At 38.6% G+C, this 13,379-nt stretch overlaps 1 protein-coding gene across 1 annotated transcript in view; it reads right to left on the reverse strand.

Annotated features, from left to right (window-relative positions):
* Positions 1-2,473: 2,473 nt before the first annotated feature.
* The window catches only part of sorcs3a (sortilin related VPS10 domain containing receptor 3a), a 190,851-nt gene continuing 179,945 nt past the window's right edge, over positions 2,474-13,379 (reverse strand). The window contains exons 23-27 of the mRNA XM_064315134.1: positions 8,576-8,707; positions 8,193-8,292; positions 6,107-6,212; positions 4,390-4,550; positions 2,474-3,812 (exon numbers count right to left, since the gene is read on the reverse strand). Of these exons, the coding sequence (XP_064171204.1) occupies positions 3,754-3,812; positions 4,390-4,550; positions 6,107-6,212; positions 8,193-8,292; positions 8,576-8,707 (558 nt within the window). The 3' untranslated portion in view covers positions 2,474-3,753. The remainder of the gene's footprint in view (positions 3,813-4,389; positions 4,551-6,106; positions 6,213-8,192; positions 8,293-8,575; positions 8,708-13,379) is intronic.

Genomic DNA, 13,379 nt, shown 5'->3' on the forward strand with positions numbered 1-13,379 from the left:
AACTACAACACACCATTGAGTTACCAATGCAGTAATGGCCAGTTCAATGAGTCAACCAGTTATTTGCCTATGGAGTGCTTTACTTTTGATCTAAAACCCAATTTCTTTTCAGTAGATGTCGTAAGTGCATTAAGGATCCCAGCTTTCGAAGCCCAAAATATCATCCTTTAACCAAATAGTGTGCGTTCTATGTAAAAATCTGAAAATTGGATGTTTCTGCTGCTGCCATTAAACATATGTCCTAAGTGCTTGCTATTTTGAGTTTCATCAATATTATTACTATTATTACTATTATTAATAATAATAATAATAATAATAATAATAATCACCACCACCACCACCACCATCGTCACAAATAAAAAAAGCTTCTTGAATTCATTTTCTGTTACTTGGTCTGAAAATATGTAATGTCCATGTGGAATAACAGTGATGCCCTAATACATAAACATTTTCTGCATTCTGTGTCCATCTCTCTACTTGCTTATAATGCCTCGAGAATATATCAAACCTGCCCATTTAAAAACACATTTTATTCAGCTGCATTCACACCTCTGACTCTCGCTGGTGTTTTACAATGGGTGTCCAACACTGGCTGCATTAGATCATATTAATTCACTGTTAAAACACATTTCTACCAAAGGACAAGTTATTTAATATTATATTACATTCCCCAAGCCCTGAAAGAGCACTGCCGCTCAACACAAACATTATTTATATATATATATATATATATTTATATATTATAATGTAGGGAAGGATGTCACTTCAAATGCTTGCTAATGTACTTTAAAGAAACGTTTATTAAATATCTTATTCTGTCAAAATAATGTTGAAATCCATACTAGAAGCCTGCATAAACACAAATATTTAATTAATATTAAGCATCCAACTGTATTGATCAAATGTCCAACATGTTTTTAAATTACATTTTACATTACACATGTAGCATCTGAACAAGAACTGTACTGAAGTTCAACAGAAATATAAAATATCACGATTGACATGTACTGGAATAAGTTCAAATTACATTTGTGTTTCTTTCAAATTACATATAAAAAACGAGACACCATTCAATGTGAAAATACAATTTACCTACAATGATTACACTAATGAGAACTTAAAGTATTTAATATATCAGAGGAACAGCTATGGGCTAAGAACTGAGTTGAACATATAGCTAAAATACTCAGGGTTCATGCAGTGAGCCATGTCTTCCCACTGTAAAATCAACTAATCAACACTAGAAACAAATGCTAACAATGTTGAGTTGTGTTAAAACATTAGCCGCGGTTCGCTAATGCTGATCAGCCTGTTTCACTGTTGTTGTTCTTGTTAGAGAAAACAGTTGTGGTCATTTTGGAAGCTATTTTCAAGCGTTGCTACTTGGGCCTTACATGTGGAAAAGCACATTAGCAATAGTGAATGGCAGTCAATTCAAATACTTCATATAATACAGTCATATAATACAAAACATGTTAAATCATTTGTATTACACCACATAGGGCACAGATACATTCATCTAGAGCTGGAAGTTTTAAACCCATTTGGACACAGTCATTTTGGAATTGTTAATTATTTAAGATATTATGACCACTGGAACTGGCTGGAATTAATTCATATGGATTTACAAATGAACCGTGATATGCATCTACTTTCACATCTTAAAAAAAAACCAAAACCAAATTTTGTAGACGTGTTTGTAGATATGTTGCGTAGGTGTGTTGCAATGCACTATATATCGAATAAAAATTCAAGTTTATTACAATGAAAAGCACTTGTTTCGAAGTCGTATTTCGAAGAGGTAGTGTGATTCAGGGTTTAGCCAGTGTGGATTCAGTTATTCCGATCACTTTTAGGGAAACAGCTACGGGCTTTCGATTCTCTTAATCTTTCAAAAGGCACACAAGAGGCAGTTGCGGTGTGGAAACCACTGACCAATCAAAAAGCAGGGTGTCTCGCTGGGAACAATGAGCGACTCCCATTTTGTGAACAATGCCCCTTCCTGATGGCGACGTCTCCAGCGACACCACGCGCAGAAAATGGCCGAAGCCAGAATCAGAATACCGACACGTCTGTGAGAGCAGAAAAAGGTGGGGAACCTCATTTTGAGAGCACTCCGGCTCTTTTTACAAGCCATTACGGCTCAAGCAGAATCCGAGCCTTGCTTTCTGAGATGGGAGGCAGAGGAAACTGTGATGGCTGTGAACTGTTGGAGAGCCTACTGCAACACATAAGTTTAACCCTCCTGTTCTGTTCATTTTTTAGGTACAGCAAAAATGTTCCCGGGTCAATCCCCATACAGGGGGGGTTTGCAAATACATGAAATGAACCATTTTCATTTAAAATGTTGATTACACTAATTAAGGCCAGTAGAAGAAGTTTCATACTGAAAAAATAATTTTAAGTATTTTTCCTAGATTTTCTAACTTTAAAAAGGGTCAATTTGACCCGTAACATAACAGGAGGGTTAAAAGACAGCACGCGCACACGCACGCACACGCATGTGCGCACACGCACACATGCGCACGCACGCACACTCACACCTGCACACACACGCGCACACACATATTAGGGTTGTCACAATTCACTACACATTAATTAAACTGATTGATCAACTTTGATCGCTACCCAATTTTAGTTGAATTTGAATCAGTCTTTTTAAGGCAAAATTTCATCATTTTAAACAGGTAATGCAGCGCACGAAATCACATCAAATATAAAAATAACATCAAGCCAGACGCAGAGTAGTCCTACAGCTAGTGTTCAGTTACAAAGAATATTTATAAACTGTATATTACTGTTTTGCTTACAAAGTGCCCAGTTAAGCAGCTGATTCATTCAACTAATGAAAAAAAAAAGTGTGTGTGCATGTGTGCGTGTATACACATACATACAAACATACAAACATACATACATACATACAGTGCAGTGCAGTGCAGTGCCTAAGTATTTGGACAGTGGCACAATTTCAGTTGTTTTGGCTCTGTACTTCAGCACATTGAAATGAAAATAAAAAATAGGTTTAAGTGCAGACTGTCAGCTTTAATTTGAGGATATATACATCCATATAGTTGATCTGTGTAGGAATTTTCTATACATAGTTCAAACACCAAATAAAATTAAATTAAAGCTGGACAGTCTGATGAACTTTTACCTCTTATCACTCCACTGCACTTGGTGAGATTTGGGAGAATGGCTTCCTTTTGAACAGTGTTTCTCTTCCAGAATTGTTTGCTGAGGCAAAATTCAAATACACCTGTATGCATTAGGATAAAACCACTCATAAAGATAAATGAGATTTATCATTTCTGCTGAACATTATACCTTTTACAGAAACCTTGTGTATGATTTCATGAGGAAAACTCAAGGTTGACATTAAAGTAATGAGTCAAATCAAAACTATTTTACAGACATCTGAGATGCTGTCAAGTATAAAAGAAATACTTCAGAACAACAGTTATGTGCCATACAATGATGTCATGACTAGAGTAAAATACATCAACAGCCTACATGTGCATATACTTTACACTTTCTCAAAACTAAGAAAGGTTTATTTATATTTAAAAAATGCCTTGTCAAGTAGATTTAGACTTGAATGCATAAATCTTATAAAACAAGACACCCATGCAAATCTGTATAAATGAGGTCCTTAAAAAACTATTAACATTGAATGTGTTTTCAGAATTACAAAAAAAAAAAAAAAAAGAACCTTCAAAATGGCGATAACTTCTGTACACATACATCCCCTCCATTTTAAACACTCGTGCAGTTAGGGATCTCCCTTGTGCTCTCGCATACATTTCCCACGCCTCCTGAAGAAAGAAAACACAAAAAAAGAAAAAGAAAAATGTGAGTTAGTTCAGCAGCAAAGTACTCTTTCATATGAAAAGAGAAAGCTGCTTTCCTCATAACTGAATTTGCTGAATGACTGACGTCATTAAGGAACTCAACAAGTAATGGAATGGCCAACTGAGTCAGTCAGGGAATTTGGGTAGTACACTACCCAAACCACAAATGAGTTAACCACCTTCTCATCTCTAATTTCTAGTAGAAAGCTATGAGGGAACTAATGATCACAGTGAGAATGGATCTCAGCTTAATGTCTCGCCTGAAAAACCACAACTCCTGCGGTTCAGTGTCCCCAGCAATGTGCTAGGACACTGGTCCTCTACACAATTTAGAGAGACGCGTGTCTGCTACCTTCCGTAAGCACTAAACGTATGGCTGTTTGCAATCTGATAACTATGGATGTCAACACCTACAATTCAGGCAATGGTTCAGAAGCTAAGAGGTGGGTTTTTTTTACCCAAATATTCTTTTTTTCCCCTTCAAGAAACGAATGAAGGCTTAATGCACAGGACAGACAGGACTAAAGTGCATTCACCTTACCTTTAACCCTGACATCCATTTGCTTCTCTAACAGTTCCTTGGGAGTTGGGAACTCGCTGAGTGATATTTTAGGTGTGTTCTCAGTCTGGCTGACCGAGCCGATCATCTCCTGCTCTTTCTCGTGGTTCACCTCCGCGTATATATTGATCCACGGAATTTTTCTAGAGAACAGAAAAGATAGAAAAACTTCAACTTCAACGTCAACTTTCAGCTGCATCGTCCCGAAAGGGAAATTTTGTACGCAGCGAGAACCACAAAAACAAAAACACAGGAAACGTCACTAAGTAAATAATGAAAAGAAAAAAAAATCAACAGACAACCAGGAAGACCAAACATGCAGCTCAGTGCCGTTAAATAATTTAAAAAAAAGTTAGAATTGCATGTGTGAATAGAATGCATTTTTGATGAGCAGATTCTTTATTTTTAACACAACAGTAACTCAAAAGAAAACAACCAGCCTCTACATGATCATTAAACAATATGGGAGAGCTTGGCTTTGCTACCAGAAGAAGAAACACACTAATAATTCTGATTGTTCGTCAAGCCCTAGCATGCTTCCCATCTGCCCTCGCAGACTCTTACTCAAATTTAAATTTTTCAGCTTCTGGGTGTAATTAGGACCTGCAATCATTCCTTATTTTTGAGTCCGTTTCAGAAACATGTTTCAACTGCTTAATTGGTTGTTAAACATTTTAGGGAATGACATGATGTTCTCTCATTCATATTTATGACCTGAAATAAGCCCCCATTATTCAGGAAAAATAATACACAAATATATTTCGAGATACAATTAATTCTTGTGCATAATTGCTTTATTTTGTCAAGTGTAACATTTCACTAAATACGGTTCCTTTTTAAATTAATGAGAAAAAAAATCCATATCTATTATTAATACTAACTTCACTTTTTTTTCCCTGAGTCTTCTCCACGTGAATTATGAGCTTCACTAAATAATGCAAAATGTACCAAACAGTTTTTTTCTGGCAGAGGTGACACTGCATTAACCAGTTCAATGTTAGTTTCCCCCCTCCACCGTATCGTCCACTTTTTGAAACTCTTATTAATTTAAATGATTGCGCCTCATGCATAGTAATGATGGCGAATTTATGGCGCCAAATTTTCTCGACCGCCGGACCGAGACTCAGAACAGGGGCAGTGATTGGCTCGCAGATTGCTCTCTAATGCCCGAGCTTCTCCCTGCGTTCTTCGATAATAAAAATTAAAGCCAGATTGATAACGCCGCGGTCCTTCAGATAGCCGGAAATATTTTCCCTGGGACTGCCTCCCCTCGAAAACAAAGCATTTCTGAACGGCTACGCTAACGATCGTCGCGGCTAATGCGTTGCTATTTGGCCTAAACGTATTCCCGCCCATCTTGGTTTACTGATGTCTTTGTTTCGCTTGGCGAGTCCGTGGCAATTTCGAAAAACAAATACTTACTTGCAAAATTTAAAATGCAGCTACGCCTAACGGCCCCCTGGCTGTCTGCGTAAAAAGATGAAGGACCGCACCACAGATGGTGGCACCACACAAAGTTTTTTGAAGTTTGGAAAAAAAATAATACCCCATTTATCCCATTCATTCTTTAAAATGACTTTCTGCTGTGAGCTTTTGGGCTTTTGACGCACAGGATTGAAAATTAAAAAAAATAAACAATAAGCAGTAAAAAACCAGGGAGGGAATTATCCGTGCTCCTGAGCACGCGAACGGATGTTACCTTTTGAACTTGTAGATCAAAAAAACAGCTAAGCCCAAAAACACCACGGACAGGAGCATCAGCATGGCCGAGCTGCTGTGCCTCTGGCTGGAGTCTACCAGGGGAGCTGGGAAAGAGAGAGAGAGAGAGAGAGAGAGAGAGGGGGGGGAGAGAGAGAGAGAGAGAGAGGGGGGGAGAGAGAAAGAAAGAGAGAGAGAGAGAGAGAGGGGGGGGAGAGAGAGAGAGAGAGAAAGAGAGAGGGGGGAGAGAGAGAGAGAAAGGGGGAGAGAGATAAAGAGAGAGAGTGAGAGAGAGAGAGGAACAATACTTCTGTTTTAAACACTGCAAGAGAGAGAGAGGGATGAATAATACTGCTGTTTTAAACACCACAAACAATTTGGCACACCATTAGCCCTGCTCTGCAATTAGTGAGAGAGATTTTAAAAAAACAACAACAAAACAAAACAAAGCAGTTCAAAAACAAACCCGAAGCCCTTCCACCATCATTTATAGTCCAAAGAAGACTTGTTGCCGCCAACACATTTAATTCATTATATTGACTGTAAAAACATTTGCATGCAAATTTGAGGTGGGTGTGTGTGTATGTGTGTGTTTGTGTGTGTGTGTGTGTGAGTGCGCGCCTGTGACCGTTTCATTTTTAAAAATTTATTTAAACAATAATATGAAATGTACAGCACTGATGCTAAAATTATCTGAAGAGAAAGGGTAAAGCTGAACTGTTAAAATGACTTTCATTGCTGATGTCCTAGGTCCTGGGGGGGGGGGTGGAGGGGCTTATGCTAATTATCCACATTTTCTGCCTTTATTCCAATAATTAATATTACTGGGAACATTGGGGTTAATAGCCATTAAGGCAGATTTGTATTTGTTTATTCATTCCTTTATTTATATATTTGTTTTTGTTCTGCAAACTGCCGTGGCAACCTGTCAAGTCAGTGACCTTTCCGACGGCGGCTCCAAGGCTTTCTGGACCTTTCCGTGGTGACAAATCGAGGACAACAAGCCAGTCGAGCACAAAGGCGACACGTCACGGCAGGTGACACGAGCGGCAGGTAAGGCTCCTGTCCGCCGCACCTGTCCACCTGCAGCTGAAGGCTCTATGCAGTCACACTGACTGCGCATATTATGGGTCCTGCCAAATGCATTTTCTTTTTTTTCTTTTTTTTTTGAAAATGTAAAGCATTGATCTGGTTCAGCTTTCAGCAAAACCAGAGGATGTATTGGATGTGATCTTTATAAGGTTCCATTCGCAGTATATTACATCACCTGAGATACTCTGGGGCTTTTGACAAGGCCAGAGAGTTCACAGAGCCAAGGTAATTTCAGTCCACTCTAAATTTGACAACTCTAATTTCCAGAACCATAAGCAGGTTTTCTTCTTCTTCTTCTTCAAAAAAGGCTACAACTTTGCATTCATTATGTGTTCAGCTATTGCAGTCTACTGTGAATCAACAACCTGTTTCATATCCTTTTTTTATAATGAATGGTAACCTTTCACCATTTGCATAAAACTGAAAAAAAAAACTTAAGTTATTAAAATTAGTCAAGTTCCAAACAGCACAATCATTATTTGAGTACAGAACAGTCTGGCTAGATTTAATATTGGCTTTAGCTTACTGAGAGCAAATTGAAGACACATAGCAAGCTGTCAATCATTAAAGAAATATAAATTAAAATCTCTGAGATAGGAACTCGTCAGAAATTGAGGTCATTCATAACTCATGGAGGTCTTTCAGAAAAAGAAAAAGACATCAAAAGATATACTCATTTAAAGAACCTGAACCCTTCATCTATTGTAATCATTACTTATATTACTGTCTATTTTTAATATTCCTTTGTGTAGTCTCATCTATTTGTTTACCTTTAAACCATGGTTGGTGTTACACTTATGTAATGCTGATATTTTTTCATCAGATATAATAAAGTGCTTGATACATAATTATGTATGCTACTTTCCTTTTTTTTAAAAAAAATTGTCGAACATAAATATTGTGTAACAATAATCTTGTTTTTCTTTATAATTGTTTTTGTAAAATAAATAAATAAATAAATATGCACATTCCACATTCAAATATATGTATCTTACCCAGCGTTAACTGTGTGATATAGACGATTACTCGATCCCCAGGTTTCAGTTCAAAGTCAACCAAATTTTGGTTCAGGGCACTCACAAGAATCTCTGAAATCTGGTGAAATAAAGCAGTGAAATAAAGTACATCATTTGAATAAAAAACATTATAAACACCTCTAGTTTCCCCTGAAGGATTATCCCATCTGCCATGCACATAGCATTGCATGAAAAATAACACTTTAGCAAGACCTATTAAGGTTCAAAATGTAAACATCATTATTATCTCAAAAATAGAATGAAAATATTATTCTGTACAAAAAAGTGTGAAACAAATCACCAGACAGATGCAAAATGTTGCATCCATCTGAAAATGAAAAGCAATAAAAATGTCAGCTTACTTGATCAAGATCCTCCTCAGTTTTTTTCTTTCCTTCTGATTGGTTCTTGTTTGGCAGCAGGAAAAGTTCAGCGGCGGTTGGTAACCCAGGAAACACTGCAACCAGAAGCTGTTCCTCGGGAAACTCAGATACCTGTAGGGAACAGCATTCAATTCAATTAAAGCATTCAATGACTAAAAAGACAGTTAGAAATGCTCCTAAAAACAATGAAGACATAACCATTCTCCGGGGGTCAACGCCCCGCCTGATCGTCCAGGAGTGTATTAAGTCTTTGTGACCTGCCTTGATGCACATGGCGTGCACAACTATGCAAGGTGACTGCCTCTCTCTCCACCACTTCATTTTTCACTCAGCCACTCACAGCAGACTCTGCCGGCACGGCATGGCACGGCAAAGTCTGCCTGGATACAAGCTCAAACACTGTGAGGCAGGGCCGGGGGGTTTGGGGGTTTTGGGGGGGGGGGGGGGGTGTTAGGCACTGCTAACGAGGTGAACGGGCAGGAAAAAAACACAACAGAAGTGTTGGCTTACCGCCTTTTATTGCCCCAAAAACACCAAAGCAATACAGATCCTTAAAGAAAAGAAAAAATTGGCCAATTGGGCAACCTAACGTTTCAAAGAAAAAGGAAAAAGAAAACAAAAACCACGCAAAAACTGCCACACTGTGCATAGCACAATGCCTAAATGCACCAAAATGCCCCCAAAAAGCTGTCCCTCTAGCAAATTAGATGCTTATTCATCCACAAATGGTAAATGGTAAATGGACTGCATTTATATAGCGCTTTTATCCAAAGCGCTTTACAATTGATGCCTCTCATTCGCCAGAGCAGTTAGGGGTTAGGTGTCTTGCTCAAGGACACTTCGACATGCCCAGGGTGGGGTTTGAACCGGCAACCCTCTGACTGCCAGACTATCGGTCTTATCTCCTGAGCTATGTCGCCCCCTACAAAATGTATAGTCTCTTCATACAAATTTTTGTCACCATAAATAAATAAATAACTAGGTGACCTTGTCAAACAACGCTTGTGCAGAAAAAAAAAAAATCTACACGTACGTGTAACTCCAGCTTAAAGAAAGATCCTTAAAGAATCTGAGGCATTGCACACAATGCAAGCTGTTCTGTTTTTCACTTTCAGCTACAGAGTGAAAACGACACCACATCCATCAAGATACGCATCCATTTTTTCAACACAAATAAGTAATATATTTATTTGCCACATGCCCTTATCTACAGTGACTTTAAAGGTCATTATGTCAGGAACTATATAGCACACGTCATTACAGTAACAGGCACAAGAGCAAGAGGCACAGAATAGGAAGCAGTTTGGGATGAAGTATCATGCTGAAAAACAGTGTCAAGATAAAAGCGCGCAAATGAGAACGTTATTTTAGCTTATACTGCACTCAGATACAGTCTACATACATAAAGGTGATCACTGCATAGACATGTTGCCTAAATAATAATCTACAACAGCAATATAATGCCATGCCCAAACCACTACGCAAAGTAAGAGAGATGAGGGACTGAAATGTATGCTTAGGACATGTACCGTCCAGATGCTAACGTTCAAAGCCACACTTTACTCCAGTCGTCCTAACTGCTCCTCCATGTTTACAGTTGCCCAGAAAATTTTGACCCCGTGACAATGACCCGGAAGTACATGTGTGGTGTGATTTAGAGATATTATTTTTCTCAGGAGAACGCAAAAGTTCCCGCCAGATCGCTCAAAAACTTCTCTCACCCATGTCCCTTTAAGACTGATGTTTCTTTTTGTTTGTTTGTTTTTTTGCATGAATGTGTTGTTGCTTTCCTAAACATTAACTGACGCATCTTTTCTTTTCTCCCAAAGTGGAGTTTACCGGAATGAATGCGGCCAGTCTGTTATGTCTGTTTTGTCTGAAAATGGTGGGAGATCTATTCAAGTAATCTTAAACCTCTATTTCACAGCCTTGTTCTTTATTCAACTGCAGGCCTTTTGCAAACGTGGAGTCTGCATGCATAGAGAACTTTTAAAATCCATAAATGAGGATTGTACCAGCCCGACGGCTCACTAATTTTGAACAGGAAACCTTTCTTCTGCAGGCTGTAACCTCAAACACAGGGGGGCCGGATTCAATCAGTAATTATTTTATCTTCACAACACAGTTCGGAAAGTTCTGAAAACACCTAAATTAACTTGCCAAGCTGTATTTGTATCACCTGTGTTTACTTGCAAGTCGGAGTAGAAAAAAGAAAAGAAAAGAAAAGAAAAGAAATCCAAGTAAGAATCACAGAGGATGTTGGTGCTGCTAAACTTTGCCAAAAGAAAACCTCACAAAAAAAACAAAAAAAAAATCAATTGTTTTTGTGTTTTGTTTTCAAAGCATAAACCTTTTGGTGTCAGCACTTTAGCCAAATGTTGAAGACATAGCAAATTAGATGTTACTGAATACAAATTAATGAATATTTCACACATTGTACTGCGAATTGCCACTACCCAGAGACATTAGTCATTAAGAGAAGAGGAGCAGATGCACAGTTTGTTCCAAACAAAATGTCTCACAACACCAGCAGAAGGCCTTCCCACTTGTGCTATTGTTTGTTCTGTCGGCTACAAACACACTGACTGGGGTTTTCGGTGGGGACACTGGCGAGCAGGAGGCAGACTTCTCGTTGTGAAGGTCTCAAATTAGCAGGATGAGGGTTTGATTTGGAGGCTCTGGAACATGGCAAAATGAAATTAATTTGAGGTAAAGTTTAGTTCAGTTTAGTTTATTAGGATCTCTTTTACCTGTTACAAGTGCTAACAGCTACTTTTCCTGGGGTCCACATAGAACAATATACAAACAAACACACACAAAGATACAAACAAACACACACATTCATCACAGGACTGTGAGAACACACTACGCCAGACGTGAACCCTGTGAAGATCTGGTTCCAAAAACAACCCCTCTTACCGATGCTATTTTTCACGACGCTGAGCAACAATCTGGAATGGCCGAGGGGACTAGAGTGCAACTCTGGGGCCTAGCATCGAACAACAGCACCATCGCCAGCAGCATTGTCAAACGGCTCTCAATATGAATTATAAGCAATAACTTCACCCCTTTCTTTACAGGGTTTGTATAATACATATGTTAAAAATAAATAAATACATAAATGAACTATATAAAAGGCTAATTGCAAGATTTTAATCTCTCCTGGATTAAGAACTGGACTGTAAAACTTAACAATTCCAATTTAATTACCTTGTTCTTAAATGAAGCTTAAGGAAAATTTGGGGGATTTATTGCACTATATTAATTAAATACTGCTAAATCATGCGGAAAAAAGGAATTTGCCACACGTAGTAGGCATTCATTAAGTCTAAAACCATTGGAAAGGAAGCAAAACCCTTATTTTGGTTTAATTATTTGGTTTGTTTAATTTTTTGTTTTGTTTCATTGAAGTGGCATCTGTGGCTGTGGCAACTCAACCAATCTCCTTATTTTTATAAGGGAAATTAATCTGTGAAATTTAAACCCGCGGTCCACCCTCCACTGTGGGAATGTGCATTCGCACAGAACATGCAACCAGAGAAGAAATTAAAATGCGTCTGCTTTGCTGATTCATTTCTTTGCTAATTAACTGATTTCTCGCCACATTTGGCAAAATGATGGCGTATAACTTGATTCACAGAAAACACATTCATTTTATTTATCATAAACAGGCGTATTTATTGACAAAGTTGACAACAGTTGCTTTTCCTTGACGGATAGCAACGTGTAACACTTTGATATTTGGTTGAGTTGCTTTTTGCAAATCTACACCTGTTACTCTGTTAGTCTGGAAATCAGTTTCCACTCATAACTCAAATGAAATATGAGGTGAAAATACTCCGGATTACCAAAAAGTAGTGCTCTTGCTTTAATAACTCCTTTGTCACACAACAAAACTCAAAGTTATATTATTAAAAGCCAGACATTTCAAGGGGACAAAAATAAACTTCAGAGGCCCAAGTAGATGGCTTGTTGCTGTTACTGTTTGTGCATCTTTAATAAACATATGCCATTCATTAGGTTGCTGTATTTATATATGGATTCATCAGCTTAATTTGCTCTAATTGAAAGTCACTGTGAACTCTTCTTTAGCGGTCATGTTAAATCTACCACACCCGGAGAAGGCACAGCGGGAACGTTGGAAAAGATCCAGACGTGAGTGCGCTCTCAATGCCACAGTCCACCTATCGCACATTCTAGCACTAAAAACAAAACGTGCACACCCATGCAGCCGTGAACAAACACAGATACGAAAAAAAGACGAACGCCGAAATGTTTTTGGAAACGTTCTTACACGCAGATTACGATCAAAAAGTGATCGTACGCACGTTTTGTGAACGAGGCCCTGAGAAAGCCAGCGGGGCCCCTGCAGGTCTGGGTTGGACATTAAGCTGATTATGAAGGCGAGGGAGCAGCGGTTTAGGTCTGCAAGGGTATCCTCGCCTGTAAGGGTAAAGCTAGCTCGGCGTCCTGATGGCAGGGCACATCCGTAACAGGAAGAGACGCGCTAACGCGAGCACGATTAACAATAGCCCCTAATGCGTAAAACTAGCCGTCAGATGCATTGAAGAAAGCATCGTCCTGCGGTGGTGCTCCCTCTAACACTGAAGTCGCTCGGGAGACATTCTAACAGTTCCAAACTGAGGGAAAGAATTTTTCTTTCATATTCAAAAAATAAAGATAGAACTGTAATTATTGCAAATCTTGCTCACGAGGAATTCAAATGTTTAGTTTCTTCCTGGAAACAGCAGAGAAGAGTCACCACAGGAAATTAAGCTGCAAG

Source organism: Anguilla rostrata, chromosome 2 (assembly GCF_018555375.3).
Source record: "Anguilla rostrata isolate EN2019 chromosome 2, ASM1855537v3, whole genome shotgun sequence".
Taxonomy (NCBI): domain Eukaryota; kingdom Metazoa; phylum Chordata; class Actinopteri; order Anguilliformes; family Anguillidae; genus Anguilla; species Anguilla rostrata.